The sequence below is a fragment of the Artibeus jamaicensis genome, unplaced genomic scaffold (genome assembly GCF_021234435.1).
Source record: "Artibeus jamaicensis isolate MK-2021 breed Jamaican fruit bat unplaced genomic scaffold, CSHL_Jam_final contig_2170, whole genome shotgun sequence".
Lineage (NCBI taxonomy): Eukaryota > Metazoa > Chordata > Mammalia > Chiroptera > Phyllostomidae > Artibeus > Artibeus jamaicensis.
The window spans coordinates 1,155,596-1,179,939 of record NW_026521445.1 but is presented as its reverse complement, the minus strand read 5'-3'; the positions used below and the strand labels follow the sequence as shown (position 1 = coordinate 1,179,939).

Here is a 24,344-nt window from a genome sequence, read left to right as displayed (position 1 = left end):
CCCCAAAGCTGTTTTCAGTCGGTGTTTTGAGGCTTTATTTCCCGGAGCTGGGACCCTGGGTCTGCCTCACTCCCCAGCTCTGCCTGGTTTATCTGCGCATGTTCGAATTAGGGACCGCCCAGCCTGCCAGCCGCCTTGCTTAGCCTTGCGTGCTGTGGCCCTCCACAATCCACCGCCTCACTGGGTCTGCCAGCCACCTCTTTGGGAGGCTGGGGTCCACCCACTGCGGCCTTGCCTTACGCACCCAGGGGCTGCGAGCCACTCTGCTTGGAGCCCTCTCCTTCCCAGCTGCCTGTCTCCGCCCCTCCTCCTGGTCTGTACGAATGTGTCTACTTTAACTCCTTGGTTGTGGAGTTCCACGCAGTTCAATTTTCTGTCGGTACTGGTTGTATTTTTGTTTTTAAATTGTCCTTATTTTAGTTGTATGAGGAGGCACAGTGTGTCTGATTTTCTTATATTTTCACTGTTTTTTTGAAATGTAACTTACTTATGTATGATCTTTTTCAGTTGTTCCCTATGCTTTAGACTAAAGATCAGATAAAATCAAAGAGATACTTAGAGGCACTTTTTTTACAATTTGAGTACCCTTAATTTCTCTATGGATAGGAGACATCAAAAGGAGAAATAGATTTGCCAGGCCAGGACATTCAGGATTTATAAATAAAACAAGAGTTTTCAGTGGATGATAACTGCAGTCTGTCTAAAATTTAGTATTGTCTGGTGGAGGGAAAAATAACTATTCTCTTACATTTCATAAGCTCTAGCATTTTAATTATATATTTCAATATTGTCTTTAAAAATGTTTTTAGCAAATAAAGCAATTCAAGATCATCTTCTAGAGGTAGAGGAATCTAAAGAACAAATGGAAAAAGAAATGCTTGAGAAATTAGGTAAATTGGAGAAGGAACTAGAGAATGCAAATGACCTGCTTTCTGCCACAAAACGTAAAGGTATGGATTAAGATGCTTATTAATGTCTGGAAATCCTAGCACTTCCTTACATGGGTCTCTCTCATGTAATTTTACTAATAGAATTTCTCTGTCATTTGTAATGTGGGAAACTCCACTGAGTTATAGCATTAGAATGTATTTGTAGTTTAAAAGTAGTATTCCATGCATATTTTTACTGTATTGTCAGAGAATAATATTATTTGGTCACATGTAATTATGTGTCAGTTTTCCAAATATTTTTAACTATATTTACTGCATGATTTTTAGAATTGAGTTGTGTTACATTACTCTTTGATGACATTTTTAGGTCTTTGCGGAAATTTACATGTAATGTACCATAGGTGTCACTTCTCATTTGAAAAACATATTAGTGCCTTTAGTTTGAAGTTTTACAAAATACAGTCGATTTCTCTGTGTTGGCACAGGAGCCATCCTGTCTGAAGAAGAGCTCACAGCCATGTCCCCCACTGCAGCAGCTGTAGCCAAGATCGTGAAGCCCGGCATGAAGCTGACTGAGGTGAGGGGGGTTCCATTCTGTTTTCCCTTCAGCAGAAGTGCTCAGCTCTCTCCGAAACTCAGTCCTAAGAAAAACTACTGTGAAAATTATCTGTACCGGAAATATATCATACTGGGAGAGACTTTCTTGGTTCCTAGTTCTGTGTAACATACAGAAAATATTTCCATCTTTTTAAGTGCTAATGAGTGTTCATTATGAAGATAGATAGAATATGTACACTTATATTCTTATGTCTGCATTTGAAACAAACCCTCTTCTGCTTTCAGTTGTATAATGCTTATGTGGAAGCTCAGGATCAGTTGCTCTTGGAGAAACTAGAGAACAAAAGAATTAATAAGTACTTAGATGAAATCGTAAAAGAAGTTGAAGCCAAAGCACCGATTTTGAAACGCCAGCGGGAGGAGTATGAACGGGCACAGAAAGCCGTGGCAAGTTTATCAGTTAAACTTGAACAAGCTATGAAGGTTAGTTCCATTCCTAAATTTGGGCTCTGGGAAAAATACATGTAAGAAACAGTGTTTAGACATGTTAAAGTTTGTCATTACATTATGAGAGAACTGTAATGACAAAATATTCTACCTTCATTTGGCTAGAATTGTGAGAACCTTCTATGTTTTCTAGGACATTTAGGACCGTTTCTGTCGGGTTCCATAGCAGATGGTAAATAGCCACTTCGGGTCTGTCTTTGTAATAGAATACTTCTAAATTTAGCACAGTCTTGTGTTGTCGAACATTGTGGTGCAAACTTGATCACTAACTCCGCATGATCCTGCCGAAGTGAGGGTGTTTGAGACAGGTTTGCTAAATGGTGGTGATAGAAATGTATTAGCCTCAGAAGCTACTGAGGTGCTCCATTCTATCCTAGTACAATGTAAAAAAAAAAAGCATGATACTTGTGTCTAGAAATGATAAAATTGTTTCACCTTAGGGAAGAACATTTTTATACCATTTGATAGTCTGGCAAATCTTCATATACATTATCTGTCTTTTAATTTTTTTAAACCCACGCTCAAGGATGTATCCAATGATTCCAGAGAGAGAAAGAGAAAAGCATTGATTCTAGAGGAACATCAGTGGGTTGCCACCTGAACGTGCCCCCAACCGGGAACCAAGCCTACAGTCTAGGCATGTGCCCTGACTGGGAATGGAACCCACAGCCTTCTGGTTTATGGGACGATGCTCCATCCAACGGAGCCACATTGGCCAGGCTATATATATTATTTTGTTACTGTTTCTTTACATGTCAGAACCATCAAGGAAATTCATAAATGTATTTTACCTTTTAAGATTGCTTTTTAATACATAATAATGAAAGCCCTGGCTGGTGTAGCTCAGTGGATTGAGCGCAGGCCTGTAAACCAAACAGTCGCGGTTCGATTCCCAGTCAGGGCACATACCCGAGGTTGCAGGCCGGTTCCCAGTAGGGGACACATGAAAGGCAACCATACATTGATGTTTCTCTCCCTCTCTCCTTTCCTTTCCCTCTAAAGATAAATAAATAAAATCTTTAAAAAAAATACAACATAGATTAAGTTTTATTAAAAAAATACATAATAATGAAATAAGAGTATAGTCTAGTAATTTTACATTTAGGGCACACCTATTACTATTACTGAGAAATCTTTAAGATTTATTAAATAAGGTTTTTTGAGGAAATGCAATTAAATCAGTTTGTATCTGCTATTCTCGACTGATCAATTTTCTTCATTCCTCCTTTTCTTTCGTTCCTCCTTCCCTCCCACCCACCCACCCTTCCTTTCCTAGTACAAATAAGTTGTATCCTTCACTCAGACTTAAACTTTTATTGCTATTACAATTTAAATAGCAGTTTAAATCGGGATATACCTAATTGTCTCCTGAATCAAATGACATCTACCAGTTTTGCTTCAACCAGAATATTGGCTTTTTGACACCCCTGTTCTTCATCTGGTTTGAAAAGGGATCCCTTAGATCTAACTAGAAGTTGAGTTTTTCCACTGCTGAGAGTGAGCATTTTGTCTGGAGCTTATAGTCTGAAGGGGATAGATGGTGAGACAGGGGGGCTTTGAGTCAGAAAAAAGTAGCTGTTAATTATGGGAAAAGCTGTTCTTCACCAGTGTTAGGTAAATCTGTCTGTAATGTGCCCCATGTGTTCTTCAGTCTAGACTCTGTGATGACTATTTGTTAGAGTTTTAGGGTTTTATAACCAATAACTTCCTTCCTCGACATCTTAATTAATCCCATTGTGAAATCAGTAGATTTGTATTATTGGAGTAGTTCATGAATGTTCACTTGTTTCATTTTGTCATATACTAGTTGTTTTTGAAATTGGTTTATACACACTGTTAGGGCAGTGCACTACTTAAAACACCAGGATAAATATGAGCCATATTTTACTTGAATAGTATTTTTAATTTTTTTATTTGCAAACAATACATTATAAAGCCAAATCTGTATGAATATAAAGTAACACATAATGTCTCAAAGGTATTTTGGGCATATATGAGGCTCCTTAAAACTGCCCCTAAACCCCTCCTAGTCCTGTGATGCAGAACTCGGCAGAGCACTACGTATGTCACTGCGTGTTTTGTTGTTCTTTTGTGTTTCTCGATAGCTTCGTAACATTTGCTACTGATTATTTAGAATTAATTCCTAATGTGTTTTTTACAAAATCAAGTTTTTTATGCATCTTACCCAACATTTTTTACTTAATTTGGTATTTATTTTCAGGTCACCAGAGTAATAAATTACCTTTGTAATATTGTCCTTTGTTTTTGTCTTAGTAACAAAACTTTTGAGATTATTTAATGTGGTGGCGTGGCTATAAGATTGTGACGGTTAATTTGGGGAAAGGGGCACATTGCCCATTGTTTTTATGTAGTGATGAACATTATAATGAGCAATTATCGAGATACTAAGAAATACATGTTTTCATATTGGGTTGGCCAAAAAAGTTTGTTCAGTTTTTTCCATAGGATGGCTCTGGTGGTGACTGTAACTTCGTTTGAAACAATTTTCTTAGACTGTACTGTGATAATAGTGTGCATTTTTTAAAAAAAGTAGCAAAACTGGTGAATTTTTGTGCAGCCATTTTAATATTAAAGATGGAAGAAAACATTTTTGGCATATTCTTTCATATTTCAAGAAAGGTAAAAACGCAGCTGAAACACAAGAAATGATTTGTGCAGTATATGGAAACTGTACTGTGATCAATGTGTCACACGTGATTGGCCCAGTTTTTTGGTGCTGTTGACACTGTGGCCTAGTTCTTTGCCGTGGCTGTCTGGCGCACTGGAAGATGTTTTTGTAGCACCCTGGCCTATGCTCACGAGAAGCCAATAGCAGGAGATAGCCGACATAATCATATATCCAAACCAATACGTTACTTGTGAAAATTAAAAATGTCTTTTATTTTATGGAAAAAACTAAGCAGACTTTTTGGCCAAACCAATAATTATAAAGAATTTCTCTTAGGGTCTGTTATATAGAATATATGTTATATTGAATGTTTTTAGTTTGTAAGTTGATTACTATGGTACTTGAGCACTGTATATTTTTGTTGCTCATTTACTGCTTCATTTATCTCATAAGGAAATACAGAACGTTAACTTGAATTCACATTTTATAGGAGATTCAGCGATTGCAGGAGGACACTGATAAAGCCAACAAACATTCTTCTGTCCTTGAAAGAGACAATCAGAGAATGGAAATCCAAATAAAAGATCTTTCACAACAGGTTAGAATTTTTTCCTTTCCTACTTTCTTTTCCCCTAAACTGATGGCCCAATAATACTTGAATCTGTGTCCAGGTATCTAAGAGAGAATTGCCACATGCGAAATTTTCATCAGTTAGGAATACTACTGTATCAGAATTGCACCCTAGTCATTGATCTTCCATAGCCCCCTTTTTTTCTTTTAAGTTTTTGGTAAATTTTCAGATTATAAGTACTCATTGTAATAAATGAAACAATTCAGAGATAAATATAATTTCTTTCCCCCTGCCCATGTCCCAGGGTATAACCAGATAACAGACTTCTATATATCTTTCATGTCACTCTTTTTATATTGTAAACACGTGAGTAAATATAAACATGTGAGTTTTCTGTGTTTTTACTGATGCAAAACTATGCCATATTCATTTCTGTGCTACATTTTTTTTCTAAGTGAACTACTCAGGAAATGTAGACCTACTTTGGTCATAAATTTTACCCTAATTTTTTTGTTTGTGAGTCTATACACACAAACACAACACTAAGTTTTTTTCTAAATGGATTTAAGTCTATTTTCACTCTCTCCTTCATTAGACAGTACGTGCATAAGGACGCGAGTGCTAGCATAGTTGTACACACAATGAGTGTATGTGTTTCTGTATATTGCATCATTGTTTTACAGAAATTGAATAATGCTTCTGGAATTGTCATGTGGCTGCTTTGTAAAAGTAACAGCCTTCATTACATACTTGATAGAAATAAAAATTTTGTCACTAAACATTTTTAGGTTTTAATATTTAAAATGATATGCTTGATATTTTGCCTTTTAAGATAACGTAATACAAGTTGATGGTGTTTCTAAAGTAATATTTTTATTTGAAAATTTTTCTTCCAAACATTTCCAGAATCAAAGCCAATGCTCTTCGATATTTGATGATATTAACCCTTTCTTTTCAGATTAGAGTGCTTCTGATGGAACTTGAGGAAGCGAGGGGCAACCATGTAATTCGTGATGAGGAAGTAAGCTCTGCCGATATAAGCAGTTCATCTGAAGTAATATCCCAGCACCTAGTGTCTTACAGAAATATCGAAGAACTTCAGCAGCAAAATCAGCGTCTGTTAGTGGCTCTTAGGGAACTTGGAGAGACCAGAGAAAGAGAAGAACAAGAAACAACTTCATCCAAGTAAGTTACGGACTACCTTGCTTAGTTCAGCAAACATTCATTGAAAACTTCCGGCGTGTCCCCTAGCAGTGCCGGACTGGGAATATAGTGATTTAGGAGAGAGAAAGAAGGTGAGCAACAATGCCAAGAAAAAAATTTCAGGGAACTCAGTTTGTGGATGAGCTTGATAATTAGGTAAGTAAGTCGGTAGTTTTAGTTCAGTATGATCAGTGTATAATAGATAAAAACCTACTCGAGCGAGCTTTGAGGCGGAGGACCTAGCCTAGATTGTAGAGAACACACCAGACTTCCTAGAGAAGGTATGTGGGAATTACTCAAGCAAAGTGTTGTTTTGTTTTGTGTTTTTTTAGTGTGTTTGGTGCTAAGGGAGGAGTGGCTATGAAAGCAAAACTTCTGGAGTTTAGCCTGAGTAGAATTGGTTTAATTTTTGCAAACAGATTTTTCAGATGACAGTGATGAGTGTTTGAGTCCTTTATGGTGGGGCTTTAAAAGTGGTTATTACAATGTTAGTAGAAGAAAGAAAGGATAAGAGAGAAAAATAGGATACTTAATGATAGATGGTAAAAATGCTTGGTCTGTGTTACACAGTAGAAATGACAACTGCCTCTCAATGTCAGTGAGATGGATTTAGGATTTTTTTTTGTAGGATTACTGAGCTTCAGCTTAAACTCGAGAGCGCGCTTACTGAATTGGAACAACTCCGTGGGTCCCGACAGCATCAGATGCAGCTCGTTGACTCCATAGTTCGTCAGCGTGACATGTACCGTATTTTGTTGTCACAGACAACAGGAGTTGTCATTCCTTTACAAGGTAGGTTTCTATGTTGTATCTTAATAGTATCCAAGTATTTGGGGCCGTTTTCCTGAAATGGATATTAGGGACCATTCCATTTTTTTTGCAACATAAGCAACATGCACTCTATTTAACTAACCAGCATATGTGATTGGTCATAACAGCTCTTCAATCCTAAAGCGTACTATTGTTTAGTTGTCATTAAGGAAGCAGAAATGCTGACCATTGTTGAAATGTGTGCATCTTAAAAGTCAATGAATTATATATTTTTGGTCATGTTTTAACATTTAATCTGCAAATTTATCTAATCAGAAACCAAAAATAATTTTAGTAGGTTATTTAGTAGATTCTTTGTTTAATAATTTCTGTAAACTATGGTCCCTCAGTAAGTCTAGTTTGTTGATTTTGGTAAGGATATATTTGCAGAAGAATATTATATCTTTTCCCCCCCACACACACATTTCTGAAGCTTCAAGCTTGGACGATATTTCACTCATCTCAACACCAAAACGTTCAAGTACGTCACAGACGGCTTCCACTCCTACGTCAGTACCTGTCATCGAGTCAGCAGAGGCCATAGAAGCCAAGGCTGCCCTGAAACAGGTGAAGGTCCCACCTTTACACCTTCGTCTGGGGTTGGGTTTTTTGGTAACACAGTGTCATCTTCTAATAATCTCTCTACTATTTAGTTGCAGGAAATTTTCGAGAACTACAAAAAGGAAAAGGCAGATAATGAAAAACTACAGAATGAGCAACTTGAGAAACTTCAGGAGCAAGTCACTGATCTGCGATCGCAAAACACCAAAATATCTACACAGCTGGATTTTGCTTCTAAGCGGTAAGTTTTCATTTGTCCATGTTCTAAAATTGGAATGACGCAGAGAAGATCAGCGTGGTCCCTGCACGAGGATGACTTCAGATTTGCAAAGCATTCCATGTTTTTTGACTCCAGGTGTGGACATGCCGTTCAATACGCAGGTGATGTATCAGAATTGTACACTTGAAACCTATGTAGTTTTATTAGCCAATATCATCTCAGTAAATTTCATGTTAAAAAAGAGATCACATTTAGATTATCAAAAAAAATTGATGAAGTCCAAATGGCATACTTCAGTACTCAGTGAATCAAAATCAGGGGTTAATTTGCAATAGTATTCCTTTTTTGTGAACCATAATCCAGATGAGAAACTATGGGGGTTCTATTTTAATACTGGTTAATGATTGCCTTGGGCCATTGCTGAGCAATCCAGATAGTTATTTAAAACTGAAGTTTATGTGAGAAATGTTGTTAGAATTCCTTCCTGACAGTGAAGGGCTTATGGTTTCTGTAGGACATAATTATTTCATAAATGCACCAGAAGATAAGCACGATGTGAAAAATTTCATTCAGCCCTTTTCTATTTTAGGTAGAAGACACACAGGTCTTTTAGATAGTTAATTTTGGGACAATGCACTTTGTTGGTCACTTACAAAGGAGTAATAGTAAACTTCATTCCCTAGTTGTTGTTAGATCCATTGGATACTTGTTAGCTTAATAAGTAGGGCAAATTTTATTTCTGTGAATACAGCCACGGCCCTGGAGGTATCACAGGTTTAGTTCCAGGCTCCTGCAATGAAATGGATATCACAATAAAGCGAGTCACACGAATTGTTTAGTTTCCCGGTGCATAAAAAAGCTGCGTTTGCACTCTACTATAGTGTGTTAAGTGGGCATTGTCTAAAACATAATGTATGTACCTTAATTTCAAAATGATTTATTGTTTTAAAATGCTAACTATCATCTGAGCCTAAGTCATGATCTTTTTGATGGAGGAGGGTCTTGCCTTGGTGTTTATAAAAACGCAGTATCTGTAGCCCTGGCTGGTGTGGCTCAGTGGATTGAGTGCCAGCCTGTGAACCACAGGGTTGCCAGTTCAGTTCCCAGTCAGGGTACATGCCTGGGTTGCAGGCCAGGTCCCCAGTTTGAGGCATGTGAGGGGCAACCACGCATTCATGTTTCTCCCTTTCTTTCTCTCTCCTTTCCCTCTCTCTAGAAATAAATAAAAAATATATATCTATATATGTGTATATTTTAAAGATTTTATTTATTTATCTTTAGAGGGAAAGGGAAGGAGAGAGGGAGAGAAACATCAATGTATGGTTGCCTTTCATGCGTCCCCTGCTGGGAATTGGCCTGCAGGAAACTGGTCCGCAACCCAGGAATGTGCCTTGACCGGGAATCGAACCGCAATTATCTGGTTCGCAGGCCCGTGCTCAATCCACTGAGCTACACCAACCAGGGCTAAATATATATATTTTTAAATGCAATATCTACTAAGCGCCGTGAAACAAGGTTTGCTGTACTACATGTTTTTGTAAGGATGTGGCAGGCAGTTAACCTCTATAATATAATTTCAGGTTTGATATTCAAAATAAAAGCATCCTTTTCCCCCTACGTTCATAGTTCTAGCCAGCCATTTGCTAAGATTTCAAGCACATAAGAAAACAAGATGAAGTGTTATAGTGGAAAATAGAAAGGCAAAAATCTGTTACTAATTGCATAAATGTCTAAAATTGGATACTGCATTTTGGTGTCTAGTGTATCAACATTGTATTGACATTTTCAATATGGTTAAAATTCTTATAAATGAACAAGATTAAAAAAGTTAATTCAGCTTGAAATATTGTGCTTAGAGTTTAAATTGCTAACTTTGAAGTTAAGAAAAAAATACATGTTACAAAGCCACTTTTTAAAATATACTTTTTAAAACTAAGCTAATGTGAAATTCTTTAAGGAACTAAAATAGGATGTAGTGTCTCACAGAATTATCTGTCTTTCCTATAAGGTATGAAATGCTACAAGATAATGTTGAAGGATACCGCCGAGAAATAACATCCCTACAGGAGAGAAACCAGAAGCTCACTGCAACGACTCAGAAGCAGGAACAGATCATCAACACAATGACACAAGACTTAAGAGGAGCGAACGAAAAGCTGGCTGTTGCAGAAGTAAGACCAATTTCTCTCATCTGACTTGCCTTATAAATTGCATTTGTCATTCGATTTTTTAGCTATTTGACTTTACTGGTTGGTATGACAGAATTGAGAGGTTTGTGCAAGTTTCTGTTACATAGTTTCCAAATATAGTTGGCCCTTGATTAAGGTTTGAACTGCACAGGCCACTTACCCATGCATCTGCTTGTAAGTGAACCCAGTACAAGTAAACCTGCACAGTTCAAGCCCATGTTGTTCAAGGGTCAACAGTAGTTAGGTCCAAGATTGGAAATCTGTATGTGGAGGGCCAACCTCCCTTTGTGGCTGATCGATGGCTGATCGAGTCCCAGATTGCTACATTGTTGAAGGGGCAGCTGTATCCAGTTGTGTATCAGCTGGGTCACTGTTTCTGTTCAAACTGAAGGAGAAGTTTCATTTCCTTACAAGTCTTCCATTTCAGAATAAATCTGTAAATCACTCTTTCCATAGTTGTAACAAAGACAAGTGAATATTTTTCTTGCTTATTTATAGTAAGAGACGATTAAAAGTTTCATTAGCATTGGCTTATATTTCTGAATTTCACCATGAATATAAATGTCTTGCTTGAAGACATTGACATTACTTTCAACTACATACTGAATTCTTTGATGACTAATTTTTCTGAAGTGTTTTGCTTTTTTATTAAGTTATCTCTCAACTTTTGTCGAACTAGGTGAAGTTGTCCCCCATTTTACTTGTTGAAAAACAGACTCAAGAGCTAAGTAATTTGCCTATTTTGGCACAATTATGCAATATGAGTTGGTTGGGACTTAAACCTAAGGTTTTCTGAATCTGTTGGCTATGTTCTTTTATTTTTATCTTGCTCCCATTTCTTTCTGGGGAGTGCATTTTTTTCAAAATGATGGTTTGATAATTGATAGTTTATGACTTATGTAAATATGAATACTTTGAGGATATTGATCTTCAGATCACCCTCCCAGATGCCCTGAGACTCGGAGTCTATTCTTAATGGGGGACAGAAAAGTTAAAGTGCATTAGTCAGCACTCTTTAGGAGTGACCATGCCGCCTTACACAACTCGCATAGTTTAATAGCATGCAAGTGTGACTGTAGCATAATTTTGCAGTTTTTTCTCTTACTCTGACATTTTAGATTTTACACTGTTTTAGAGCAAAGAAATTGGAACTGTTTGTGGTAAAAGCAAGATTTTTCTCTTTTGATCTACTGGTGTTTCCATTTATCTTTGCTTATTTCAACACATGTAACTAAGTTCTATTTTCTTATATATACACAGAGACAGTCTCTAATTAGCAGTAAGGAATGTGGAATGATGAAGGAGCATATTAAATTTATAATTGTATTACTGCAGTTGACACATTGTTTTCCAATATTTTTTTCATTTGTAATTTCCTCAAGGTAAGAGCAGAAAATTTGAAAAAGGAAAAGGAAATGCTGAAGTTGTCAGAAGTTCGTCTTTCTCAGCAAAGAGAGTCTTTGTTAGCTGAACAAAGAGGGCAAAACTTACTGCTAACTAATCTGCAGACAATTCAGGTAACTAAATAAAAAGGCACATACAGAAACAGTTTAAATAGCTTTAACATTATATCTTCTTACTTATCTTAATTAATTAGAAAATTTATCTCATTTTTGTCATGTATTATGATGATCATGGAATTTTGATGTTTACTAAGATGTGTCAGTATTCTAAATAACATATTGGAAAAGACCTGAAATTCATGCAGTTGGCAGTTTTGATCTTCAGGTTTCTCTGTATTTAAAGAGCGCTGTGCAATTGAATTGCTTACAAGATTAAATTTGTGGTGTTTGTTTTTTGCTTTAAAACTTGAAGAAATCTGAATGACTATTGTAATATGGTTTTTCCCTATTTAATAGATATTTTAGTATTTAAATGTCAAACTAACTTTCTTAGTGTCACAGATCTTAATGTAGAAATGAGTTGTGATTCTATAATTCCCTATATCCTTTAATCTGTATTGCTTTTTTGACCTTTTTCTTAAGCGTAACCAAATTTTTTTTTTTTTTTTTACTGTAGGGAATACTGGAGCGATCTGAAACAGAAACCAAACAAAGGCTCAGTAACCAGATAGAAAAATTGGAACATGAGATATCTCACCTAAAAAAGAAGTTGGAGAACGAGGTGGAACAAAGGCACACGCTCACTAGAAACCTAGATGTGAGTGTCAGGATCCGACGAAGTCTGTAGGGTTATAGGTCAGCAGTCAGTTGGGTGTGGACACACTGCTGTCTTATGTTTTGATGAGACTTCTTACAAACTCAAGTTTTTCTTGCCTTTTTATATGCCTGATAATTTTTATTGGGTGCCATACATTGGGAGGTTTCTCTTCTGGGATGATGGATATTTTTGTATTCCTGAAAACCTTGAATTTTATTCTGGGACATGGGAAAGTTACTTAAAAGTAGTTTGATTCTTTTGAGTGTTACTTTTTAGGATTTATTGGGCAGGCCCAAAGCAGTGCTCACTCTTGAACAAATTATTCTCCATTACTTTTAGGAGTTTAGAGCTTCCTGAGTACTGGTCCCTAGTGTTCAGTGGATTATGAGTTTTTTCAGTTGGGCTACTGGGGACAGGCATTGTTCCTGCCTCTCTGTGCACACCAGATACCCTTCACTCCACTCTCTCCATATGATGCTTTACCTTGTCTGGGGTAGTTTCGCATACATGAACTGATCAGTTTTGCTCTATATTCAAGAGGGATTCTCTGCAAATCACCAGGGTATTCTTATCTGTGTGGCTTTCTCTCTCTAATAGCATATCTTATGTATTAGAGCTAGTTTCTAATTTAGCCTTCTTGCACTCTCAGTTGTGTCTCCTCAGTTCGCGTGGTTTGCTGGCCTCTGCCTTATTTCCCTTTCCCTGTGCCGTAGCCTGTGACACTCTTTTAAGTCAGTAAGCTAGGGAAGTTGTACAGACAGCCTTTTTTGTATCCTGTCAACCCGTACTTGTAAAACTGTTTTATACGGTGTATCCATTTTTGTTTGTGATTTTTGTTTGTGTGTTTGTTTCTTTAGCGGGGAGAGATGGTTTCAGATGGGAAGGTAAATCTGGTTTCTCTTATTCTATCTTGGCAAGAGTTTTAAAAACCTATAAAAAGATGGACTTGAACTTTGAATTACTGAAGAATCTAAAAACAGTATTTGTAGGGTTAATGTATTTTTTCTTATAGGTTCAACTTTTAGATACAAAGAGGCAGCTGGATACTGAGACAAATCTTCATAATAACACAAAAGAACTATTAAAAAATGCTCAAAAGGAAATTGCAACATTGAAACAGCACCTCAGTAATATGGAAGCCCAGCTTGCTTCGCAGTCCTCACAGAGAACCGGTAAAGGTAAATACGTGATTAGACTGGTGGTAATGTGTTTCTTTAGAAACATTTGTAACATCTGTCAATAAATAACCGGTGGGTACCAGCAAAGGGAATAAGAAACACTTCGTGTACTAAAGGCATGATGAGTAGAGCTTCAGACTTGGAAGGTTCAGAGTGGTTCTGCAGGCATCTGACCAGGGTGTGCTCTCGGCTTTCTGGTTGGTGAAACCGTTTATTGACACTTGAAAAACAGTTCTGAAGACTAATGTTTGAATTTTAAACTCCCACTTTTGTGATATGGTACTTGTTAAATATATAACAATAAGGCTCGTTTACAAAATAATTGATTTTTTTGCTGTCATTTGGAGCAGTCTTCCTGAGTGTTGCTCATTGATAGCCTCAGGTAAAAGATTGCTTTGATTAGAGTTTGTTTCTTTTTGGGAATATACCATCTTAAATGCAAAGCTTTTGTGTCCATATAATCTTTCTATATGTTGTTATTTCTTACTAAAAATTTAGTCAAACATGATAAAATAAAATAAAAATATCAAACATGATAAAATTGCATGTGTGTGTATTTATATGTATATGTGTATGCATAGATACATAGATGTATGTAGTGTATGAATGATTACCTTAAAGTCCTCTCTTATTGATGATACCATTTAATAAGAAATACTTCAAGTGCAATATTTCCCTTTTCCAAGGATTTTAGAGCGTAAATTGGGCTAAGTGATTAAGATTTGCTGTTTTAGAGTAAGCAATGTTTAAATAATAAATATTCTGGTAATTCCCTCAACACCTCCTCAGATTAGTGGAAATATTTTATAGTTTTCTCTTTGAAATATCCTTACGATCCATCACAGAGGATTTCAAATATTTGACTTTTTTTAAAAGATACAGCATACTGACAAAATAGCTATTTTTATTTTGGTATTCAGCATAGGTTGAAATATAGTTCCTAGGTAGTGAAGTGCTTGTACATTCGAGCCTTAGTCCCAGTTTTCCAAACTCTTTGATAACACTTATCTCTTAGATCATTTAGAATATGATGTTACGAATGTCAAACCTCTTAGGTCAGCCCAGCAGCAAAGAAGATGTGGATGATCTTCTGAGTCAGCTACGGCAGATGGAGGAGCAGGTGAACGACTTGAAGGAGAGGCTCAAAACCAGCACCAGCAACGTGGAGCAGTATCGCGCAATGGTGACCAGTTTAGAGGAATCCCTTAACAAGGAAAAACAGGTACACACGATTTGAATTAAGTATGAATGCACTTGTTAACATTTTCTTTTCATTAGGAGTCTGCTGTGTGTAAGGCACGGTGGTTAGGGTGAGTTGAGCTGATGTCATTCCGCTTAACCTCTCAAAAAGTGCTTGAGTGTAATCAGTGAGATTAAAACAGCCCACAAAATTCATAAAACAAGGGAGGGTATAAACGCTATAGGAAAGGTACAGATCAGATGTTGATGTGAGTGGGGGTGTTTGTCTCCTGACCAGGTACAATGTCATAAAAGAGATGGCATTTTTGTACAGTCTTGGAAGTATCATTTGGATAGTCAGAGAAAGTTACCGGGTAGCAGGAACCGTCTGCCAGGACAGGAAGGCTTCCAGAGGGTAACAGTTCGGCTAGTGTGAAGTACTGAGCAATGTAATCAAAAGTGTAGTCCAGAACCAAATGTGAAATGTTTTGAATGTCCTCTTTTGTAAAATGATTAAATGACTCCCCCCCAACATATTGTAGGTATAATTTGTTTTAATTAGCAAGATCAATATAGTAGATTGAAGAATATAAAATTCATTTTGGGAGGCCATAGCAGTAGTCTAGGGCCACAGTTTTAAAAGATCCTTTGTGGTTGGCATCATGGAAATCAGAATATGTGGGGGTAGGGGAATCCTTTCACTCGTACAAAGGACAAATTTGGCAAGTGGTTATACAGACTGAGGGAGAAATGAGAATTGGAAATTTCCCTTCAAAAGGAAAAAATGGCCAATAGCCAAGTTGAGAGGTAAATTATGCTCATAGTTTTAAGCTCTTTAATCAGCTATGGATGAATTTTTTAAAAGACAAACAATGTTAGTACTTTTCAAATTTAGTTTAGATTTGGAGAAAGTAGTGTTTTATTTTAAATGTGTATAATATGTGTATCCTACTGTTGGGGTGGTGGTGAAGGTGACAGAGGAAGTCCGTAAGAATATTGAAGTTCGTCTGAAAGAGTCGGCTGAGTTTCAGACTCAGTTGGAAAAGAAGTTGATGGAAGTGGAGAAGGAAAAACAGGAGCTTCAAGACGACAAGAGAAAAGCCATAGAGAGTATGGAACAGCAGGTAAAATATATCACTAACCATGTAAATCTTTCTGTGTGTATGGATTTGAATTCTTTTAAATAGCACATTAGTTACCATTTTATTCATCTCAGCAGATACTGATTGAACCCAAACCCAACAACTTTAGTTTTATGGTTTACATTGCTCTGGAAATCTATTCAAGTTTCCTTTGATTATTTTAAAGTACATTACAGTGTAGGTCCCTGTGCTGCTTTTTGGAAGCCTTTGTAAGTATAGTAGGGAGGGAGTATGGAGCTGTAAGTTTGCAGATTATATCAGGTATTAACTATCTTAAGTTACTTGTAAGAAGGCCCAATTGGGCTTTAAAAAAATACCTGTCCTTCAGTATCTTAAAAGTAAGTTTATAATTAACTGTGACTTTAATCTTGTTCTTTCAATTCAGTTGTCTGAATTAAAGAAAACACTCAATAGTGTCCAGAACGAAGTACAAGAAGCTCTTCAGAGAGCAAGCACAGCTTTGAGCAACGAACAGCAAGCCAGACGTGACTGTCAGGAGCAAGTAAGTGTCACTGACTCTTAGCCATGCTGACAGACGAGCTTTGGGCCTAGGGAGCAGTTCTTGGGGCCAGTTTGGGGATTGGTGAGCCTTAAAAATACAAGGTCATTTCCACTCTTGTGGAACTTAGACTAAGATCAGTTGAAAAGTGTAGAGGAAGGCTAAACATAAATAATCGTTAACAAAACAGTCTTGATACATGGGGGTGAAATACAAAGGTAGGAGTAGGACATTAAATGTGTACTTGCTCTCATTTGCAAACTTTTTTATTACTGCAGCCCACTAGTTCTGATTGTGAAACTGTGCTATAGGCGAGATAGAGATAACTTCCTCCTCAAAACATTTTTAGTACATTACTGAGGTTAGAGTTTTATATACCACTTTTTATGAAGCTTAAAGAATATAGAATGAAATTATTTAAGTATATGTACACACATGCTTATGTGGTAAAGCTTTTTATATTTTTAATGAATAAAAAATAATAAAACACAGTTCAGGAGATTATTAAAATGGTAGTGTGGGAAATATCTAAGATTATCACTGATGTTCTCATTTTTTATTTCAGTGGTATGTTAATAAGCCAGTTATTTGGTCTCATCTTTATTGCTTACATATTCATAACATGTATGTGTATCACAGTTGCTTTATAAATGGGGTGCAGGGGAACATGCTTGAGATGTAAAGGAGAGAAAAGGAATTGTCCTTTTCTTATTGCCAAACAGCATAACAGTGGGAATTAAAATCAGAGAATGTATCTATAATTCAGTTTTCAAATTATTTTCATTTCTTCTAAGTTTTTGCATGTGTATTCATGTATTTTTCATATGTGAGTTATATTTAGCTTTTATTTGATAAAATCTGTCCCAGATTGCTACATAGTCTTTATAAGTTTCATTTGAGCCAGTTCTTCTCATTAAATAGATAATGGCATGACTTTAATTATTTTATTTTGGTGCATTATTATTGTCCCCACTTTTATTATTTTACATAATGCGATGTGTACTTTTCTTGTGCTGAGTAAATCGGGGTTTTTATTTATTCGTGTGTGGGGGGATGATTTCTTGCAGGCTAAGATAGCGGTGGAAGCCCAGAATAAGTACGAGAGAGAGCTGATGCTGCACGCCGCGGACGTCGAAGCTCTGCAGGCTGCCAAGGAGCAGGTTTCCAAAATGGCATCTGTCCGCCAGCATCTGGAAGAAACCGCCCAGAAGGCAGAGTCACAGTTGTTGGAAAGTAAAGCATCTTGGGAGGAAAGAGAGAGAATGTTAAAGGTATTATCGTACATCATCACAGAATGTTTTGGAGAATTGAAAGTTTGGGGTTTTCTTTTTAATATGCATGGGGAAATCTGCAGTTATGACAAAGTCTTGACTTACAGGATGAAGTGTCCAAGTTTATGTCTCGCTGTGAAGACCTAGAGAAACAGAATAGATTACTGCATGACCAGATTGAAAAACTAAGTGACAAGGTTGTCGCCTCTGTGAAGGAAGGTATACAAGGCCCATTGAATGTATCTTTCAGTGAAGAAGGAAAATCGCAAGAACAAATTTTAGAAATCCTCAGGTAAATGCAATATATTCCTAATGCTTTGTTTCTGTGGTGTGACAACTGTGAAGTGTTAACAGATGTATACATTAGAGAGGCGGGGGCTATGTGCTATTTATTGTGTAAAGCTCATACTGTTACTGGCCAACAGACCCACTGCCGTCCACGTGGTGGTCACTTTTGACATTTAGACATGCCAGTTTAAATAAATGGCTTTAAGTTGAGTTTGGTAGTAAGAACTTGAGTGGGTTCTTTGAAAAACTAAATGCCTTTTGGATCATTTTAAAGATACACAATTCCAAAGCCACCATCTATAATAAATATGCCTCTCATTATTTATTAATGAGAACATTATGTAGAAGTAGTTATTAAAGTGTGAATGGATCTTGTCCTAAAATTACCCAAGTTTTGAAATGTCATTTTTTATTCAAATAAAATCTTAATACATTCTTATAGATTTATACGACGAGAAAAAGAAATTGCTGAAACAAGGTTTGAGGTGGCTCAGGTGGAGAGTCTGCGTTACCGACAGAGGGTCGAACTGTTAGAGAGGGAGCTGCAGGAACTGCAGGACAGTCTGAACGCCGAGAGGGAGAAGGTCCAGGTATGTGTCCGAGATGTAAGGCAGCAGCTGTTAAAGCAAGTGAAAAGGTCATTGTCGTTTCTGGTAACGTAAAATTTAACTAGAAATGAGCAGTCTTCCTGAACTCATCAATTCGTTGGACGTTATTAAACACCGATACAGTTTGTGTTAGTGTTAAGAGGCTAGTGGTAATGAGATTGTGTGGTTTTAGATTCTAGCTTCGTATCATTAGATGTGTGCCTCGGGTATATTGTTTAACTTCCCCTCTCTATTGTAAAATTGGGGTGATGATAATAATTAGGATTAAGCGAGTTAGTACTCGTGAAACATTTAGAATCATGTCTGGTACATAATAAGTGCTTACACTTTCGTAATCTTAATTGTTATAGTTGTCATTATATATGGGTATTCAAGGATTAGTGGGTAGAGACTGCTATAGAATATTTCTTCTCAGCAAAAGAGCAAAAAAATTGTAATAACTGTCAACCAAAGAAAGAAAGAGAACATGCTAGAATGAGTGAATGGTCTCAAGAAAAGCTCAACTCTTTAACCCTCACTAACGCCCAAAAACTTAGGGCATGACCTCATTCTGAGGAGCGACAGTAAAAAAACCCACGTCTGGAAGGGAGGCAATTAAGACATTGAATCACTTCTCTGTTTTTAACTGATATGTAGTTGGAATGACTGCTAGACAGAAAACATTGAAACAGGAAAGTGAACAGTTAGATTTTTAGAATATTTGTTTTCATAAAGAAATGAAAAGTTCCAGAATTACATCATGTTGAGAAAGTAATCCAACTTCAGATATATCCCATCATAGATACAATAAACAAATCCTCTATTTCATTTGGAGGAAAAGCAACAGAATCAGGGTTATTAACAAAGATTACGTATTCTCAATCTCTTCTGCTTCCTTTGTTGTTCTTTTGAGTTATAGGAAGACAAATAATACTAGAAGATTCCCAGCCCACAAACAAGTTCATAGGGGAAAAAATCAGCTCTTAACAGACAGTGAAATAAGGTCAAGAAGTAACACATATGTCAGAAATAACAGAACATTTATCCACTATGAACACTGTAGGATGGTAACCATGAGCCATGGCTTTGGAAAATGGCTAGGGATACTAAGTGCGTGTGTAGAAGGTGGATAATTACACTCAGAACCAGAAAAAAGTTCTTTACAATTGAACAAATACTCAGGAAAGGTGCTCGCAGCCAAACTGATGAAACAACTCAATGAAATGAGAAGGATTTTCTGAACAAGGGTTGGAGGAAGACAAAAATAATGTGTTAGAATTATTAATAAATTCAGTACACAGAGAAAAAGAGTTGATATAGAAAGACAGAGATCTGGATTGCTGTTTTTACCTAATGGTAGGATGGGTTATTTGTTGGTGGGGCTTGGAGTATATTTTCACTTTCATGTTTGTGATTTCTTGCATTTGTTTAAACTCGTAATTAGCAAGCAGCACAGAAAAATAAACATGTAAAACTTTCAAAATTTTAGTTTTAGAAGTTGACATTTAAATTCTTCAGGAAAGATAAGAACTGGTAGGAAAAGCTAGGTCTTCACCTATTGTTAGATATTGGTATATACCTGTGTTTCAAATCTTTAGGTAACTGCAAAAACAATGGCCCAGCATGAAGAACTGATGAAGAAAACCGAAACAATGAACATCGTTATGGAGACCAATAAGATGCTAAGGGAAGAAAAGGAGAGGCTGGAACAGGAGCTACAACAGATGCAAGCGAAGGTTTGTAACTCACTAGTCAAGAGGATAAGCATGTTATTTTTATTAAAATTACAAGGATTTATACATCAGGTGTTAAAAACAAATCGGTGTTGTTTTAGGTGAGGAAACTGGAGTTAGATATTTTACCTCTACAAGAAGCAAACGCTGAGCTGAGTGAGAAGAGTGGAATGTTGCAGGCAGAGAAGAAGCTGTTGGAAGAAGATGTCAAGCGCTGGAAGGCCCGTAATCAGGTAAGTACAGTTAAACCCATTCTGAACACGGAAACACGTTTTTCTTTTAAATAGGATGAAATTTAAGGGGTAAATGATTTGAAGAACTGGTGAAAATAACTTGTAACATGAAAGTCTAATATGTTACATGTATGTGCAACTTAGTTTTCTAAATTTTTGGTCATATTTTGCTTTGTATAAGCAGCTAGTTAATGTCTTTTCATTACAAATTTAGGGTTTTACTTTTTTATCTCTGAAATACTTTTGTACATGAAAAGTGGGTTTATATAGTTTATCAAAGCACTTTGAGAAGATTTGTTCACTGGAAACCTTTTTGGGGGGGGCAAAACCATCTTGCAGAGTGCGGTTAGCAACTCCAGCTCTGTACTCAGTCCGAAGGGTGAAACCCTGCCTTGCCATGCGGGACTCGTGGGACTTCCTTAATCTTCTGGGCCAGTTTTCCTCATTGCTGAAAATGAGGGTGTAATACTTATTACTTTTCATGTTACAAAAATTAATAAATGCAAAGCAGGTCACCCATCACCTGCTACCTAGAAAAATGCTCTCAGTGTTACCTGAGTAGGACTGTAGAATTTAAGAGCCCATTTAATCTTTTCTGTTAAACTTTTCTGCCTTTCCTAGCAGATGTTTAGGATTTTCTTTTTTTTTTTCTACATTACAATATATTAGAAACATTTTTTTCTTGTGAATGCTACTTCAGTGAAATTAGGTGTTTAATATTAAAAGCTTACAGATTTTTGGATCTCTGTATTTGGCTCCATTGTAACTATTCTGAAATGTTTGTTTGCGACTATGAAAATATAAGGTGGGGCAAAAGTAGGTTTATAGTTGGGAGTACACAAAGCACAGAGTTTATTCTTGTATTATTATTTATCAATTATTGATCAGTTATTGTATTATCTTCCATATGAACAACAGTAAACCTTCTTTTGCCACATCTATATAATGAATAGTTAATGACATTTTATTTGCCCTTTCCATTTTGGCTACACTTTTTTAGCTAAATAGAGTAAAGCTTCATTACCCTATGGTTTGGTGCTTTGTGACTGTGTATGCAGGATACCTGATACAAAAATAATTAGGGATTCTGCTATTTTACAGCACATTAATTTGATAAAACCTATAAAATGGCGTTATGCATTTTTGCTGTTTTAGCATCTAATAAATCAACAAAAAGATCCAGACACAGAAGAATATCGGAAGCTCCTTTCTGAAAAGGAAGTTCATACCAAGCGTATTCAACAGTTAACTGAAGAAGTTGGGAGACTTAAAGCTGAGATTGCAAGGTATATGGAAAGAGCCTTAAATTGTATAGAAAATGTGAAATCTTAACAAAGTTAGTTTCTATTCTTTACAAATAAAGACTCTCCCCCATGTACTTCCTGATCTTAGCATGGAAAGTGCCAGAGCCCTCACCTGGGACTTTCCCTTTATTACTTTCGGGAGCCAAGCATAGAGTAATTTATTTTATGCCCTTGCATACAAATTACTTTTCTGTATTTTACTTTTTTAAAATCTACACAGTTGGTATAAGTCTAAAGTTTAACATGTTTATCTTCTAAACAGTCAAAATAACTTGTACAAATTGGTTTCTATTTTTCTTTTGGTTAAAAGATATTTATGAACCTATTTTGAAAGATTTCAATGAAGGATATAAGTTAAAAATTTTTTAATGAACTTACATTGTCCTTTTAAAGATAAGTTGAATATTAAAATTAATGTTTATAGTTTACTTTTTTAAAGATTTAGTGTCAGTTGTCCATGTCATAAACCCTATTTACATAATGCTTGAGAAAGCTGAGATTCAGAAAGGTACCTAAAGTTAGAATTAGTAGTTGTCAAACCCCCGTTCTTAAATCAGGGCTATCTGACTTAAGTTTTTGTTAAAGTACAGGGTTTGGCAAGCTCTACCCCACAGGCCTGTTTTGTATGGCTTATACACTACGAATGATGTTTACATTTTTAAAAGGAAGAACAACATTGACAAAAAATTGTATGTTCTCTACAAAACCTAGCATTTATTCAGCACCCGATCAGGTGGAGTGTAGATTTTGCTATCAGACTGATGCGGATTGAAACACTGTGTACCAACACTTAACTCTGTAAAACTGTGCATGTTACTTGACCACTTGTAACTCAGTTTTTCTCCTCTCTAACATGGGCATGTACAGCATGTGTAATAAGCAAATAAGATCTTTGTATGGACTACAGGTTCATAAGTTGAAGAATTATCTTTTGAAGTATATGTTGAGTTTTTTAGGAGTTTTAAATAAAAGTTTTACTAATGCAGCAATAAAAATGTAAATTAAAGGATTTTAAAACACGAAAATGTCATATACTTAGTCTTTGACTGTTTTTTTTGTTTAGATCAAATGCATCTTTGACTAACAACCAGAACTTAATCCAGAGTCTAAAGGAAGATTTAAATAAAGTAAGAACTGAAAAGGAAAGTATCCAGAAGGACTTAGATGCTAAAATAATTGATATCCAAGAAAAAGTCAAAACTATTACTCAAGTCAAGAAAATTGGACGTAGGTACAAGACCCAATATGAAGAACTCAAAGCACAGCAAGATAAGGTATTTTGAAGGGACTTCCTTATTATTCTTATTATATGTGTACTTTGTGTGTGTGTGTATAAAACATTTTTGATGTATACAGTTTTGATCTACACAATTTGCACACAAATTTTATATATCAGGCAAATGGGCCAAGGACCTGAACAGAGAGGATGGCTTATAAAAACCTTATTTCTTCATAATTTTGATTACTGATTTTTACATTCTAAACTTGAATATAAGCTAATTTATGATGCTGTTATTTAAGATTCTTTTTTGTTGTTATGTCAGGTCAACGAGACCTCAGCTCTGTCCTCTGGAGACCATCAGGAGCACCACGTCTCAGTCCAGGAACTGCAGGAGCTCAAAGAAACCCTTAACCAAGCTGAGACAAAGTCCAGGTCACTGGAGAGTCAAGTAGAGAATCTGCAGAAGGTACAAGTGTGAGACAGTGAGGGGCGGGCTTGTGACACGGTTCTTTCCTTGTTGAGTACCTAAAGAAGAATAGTGAAATGCTGTTCAGTGGTATAGAGGAATTGAAAAATATATATACAGTAAATACTGATTTTTACTTGTCATATGGAAATATCTGTTTTCTCCTTTTTACTCTTCGTAACTGGTGTCTGTAAGTAATACCTGATCATTTTCAAGTGTTCACTTACGTGGTTTGATCAGCACTTTCTACTTCCACTTAAATAAGCAAAATAATGTTTTACATTTTAAGTCTGCAGGTCATACGGTTTATGTTGATTTGATTGATTTACGTAGTAAATACTTTGTTTTCCTTTGAAAGACATTATCTGAGAAAGAGGTGGAAGCAAGAAATCTCCAAGAGCAGACCTTGCAGCTTCAATCCGAGCTTGCACGGCTTCGTCAGGATCTGCAAGACAGAACCACACAGGAGGAGCAGCTCCGGCAGCAGATAACTGAAAAGGAGGAAAAGACCAGAAAGGCTATTGTAGCCGCAAAGTCAAAAATTGCACATTTAGCTGGTAGGTTCCTGGATGCTTTAAGGTTTAAACTTGATTGTGAAAGTTAGTTCATTGATGTGGGCTTAAAGTTAAGTGGAAAAGAAAAAAGTAAATGTTATAAACCAATCTCTGTGTATACACCAATCTCTTAAAACCACTCTAGTGTGTGTTTTAAGTATGAGGTGTATTTAAGTGGTCATACAATAAGAGCAATCTTAATTTTCAAAGGGTGAGGAGGTACTTGATGTATGAAGTTTTCCTTGTTAACTGTGATAAATAGGGAGTACTGCTGACTTTTTCTTTCAGTGTATAACTATTACGGCCTTTTGATGGAGGTCCTTTGAGTCCACAGGCCCTCCGTAGACTCCTGGAGAACGCTGGCTCTTTCCAGCCCAGGGATTTTTCTGT

General features: G+C 36.3%; 1 protein-coding gene and 2 non-coding genes across 4 annotated transcripts in view; all 3 read left to right on the top strand.

Annotated features, from left to right (window-relative positions):
* Positions 1 to 24,344, top strand: part of TPR (translocated promoter region, nuclear basket protein) — a 59,533-nt gene that overhangs the window by 9,677 nt on the left and 25,512 nt on the right. For both annotated transcript variants that reach the window (XM_037145705.2, XM_037145704.2), the window contains exons 11-34: positions 810 to 950; positions 1,376 to 1,467; positions 1,734 to 1,931; positions 5,075 to 5,182; positions 6,114 to 6,340; positions 6,987 to 7,150; positions 7,602 to 7,735; positions 7,822 to 7,970; positions 9,958 to 10,120; positions 11,521 to 11,655; positions 12,158 to 12,298; positions 13,311 to 13,476; positions 14,532 to 14,698; positions 15,627 to 15,779; positions 16,183 to 16,299; positions 17,364 to 17,567; positions 17,675 to 17,859; positions 18,298 to 18,445; positions 20,041 to 20,178; positions 20,277 to 20,408; positions 21,564 to 21,694; positions 22,776 to 22,986; positions 23,257 to 23,400; positions 23,759 to 23,957. In XM_037145705.2, the coding sequence (XP_037001600.2) occupies positions 810 to 950; positions 1,376 to 1,467; positions 1,734 to 1,931; positions 5,075 to 5,182; positions 6,114 to 6,340; positions 6,987 to 7,150; positions 7,602 to 7,735; positions 7,822 to 7,970; positions 9,958 to 10,120; positions 11,521 to 11,655; positions 12,158 to 12,298; positions 13,311 to 13,476; positions 14,532 to 14,698; positions 15,627 to 15,779; positions 16,183 to 16,299; positions 17,364 to 17,567; positions 17,675 to 17,859; positions 18,298 to 18,445; positions 20,041 to 20,178; positions 20,277 to 20,408; positions 21,564 to 21,694; positions 22,776 to 22,986; positions 23,257 to 23,400; positions 23,759 to 23,957 (3,747 nt within the window). The remainder of the gene's footprint in view (positions 1 to 809; positions 951 to 1,375; positions 1,468 to 1,733; positions 1,932 to 5,074; positions 5,183 to 6,113; positions 6,341 to 6,986; positions 7,151 to 7,601; positions 7,736 to 7,821; positions 7,971 to 9,957; positions 10,121 to 11,520; positions 11,656 to 12,157; positions 12,299 to 13,310; positions 13,477 to 14,531; positions 14,699 to 15,626; positions 15,780 to 16,182; positions 16,300 to 17,363; positions 17,568 to 17,674; positions 17,860 to 18,297; positions 18,446 to 20,040; positions 20,179 to 20,276; positions 20,409 to 21,563; positions 21,695 to 22,775; positions 22,987 to 23,256; positions 23,401 to 23,758; positions 23,958 to 24,344) is intronic.
* On the top strand, positions 2,206 to 2,339 carry LOC119049722 (small nucleolar RNA SNORA66). Its single transcript, XR_005082592.2, has one exon. It is a non-coding gene; the product is annotated as a small nucleolar RNA SNORA66 (small nucleolar RNA).
* LOC119049714 (U6 spliceosomal RNA) lies at positions 7,970 to 8,075 on the top strand. The gene has a single exon (XR_005082585.2). It is a non-coding gene; the product is annotated as a U6 spliceosomal RNA (small nuclear RNA).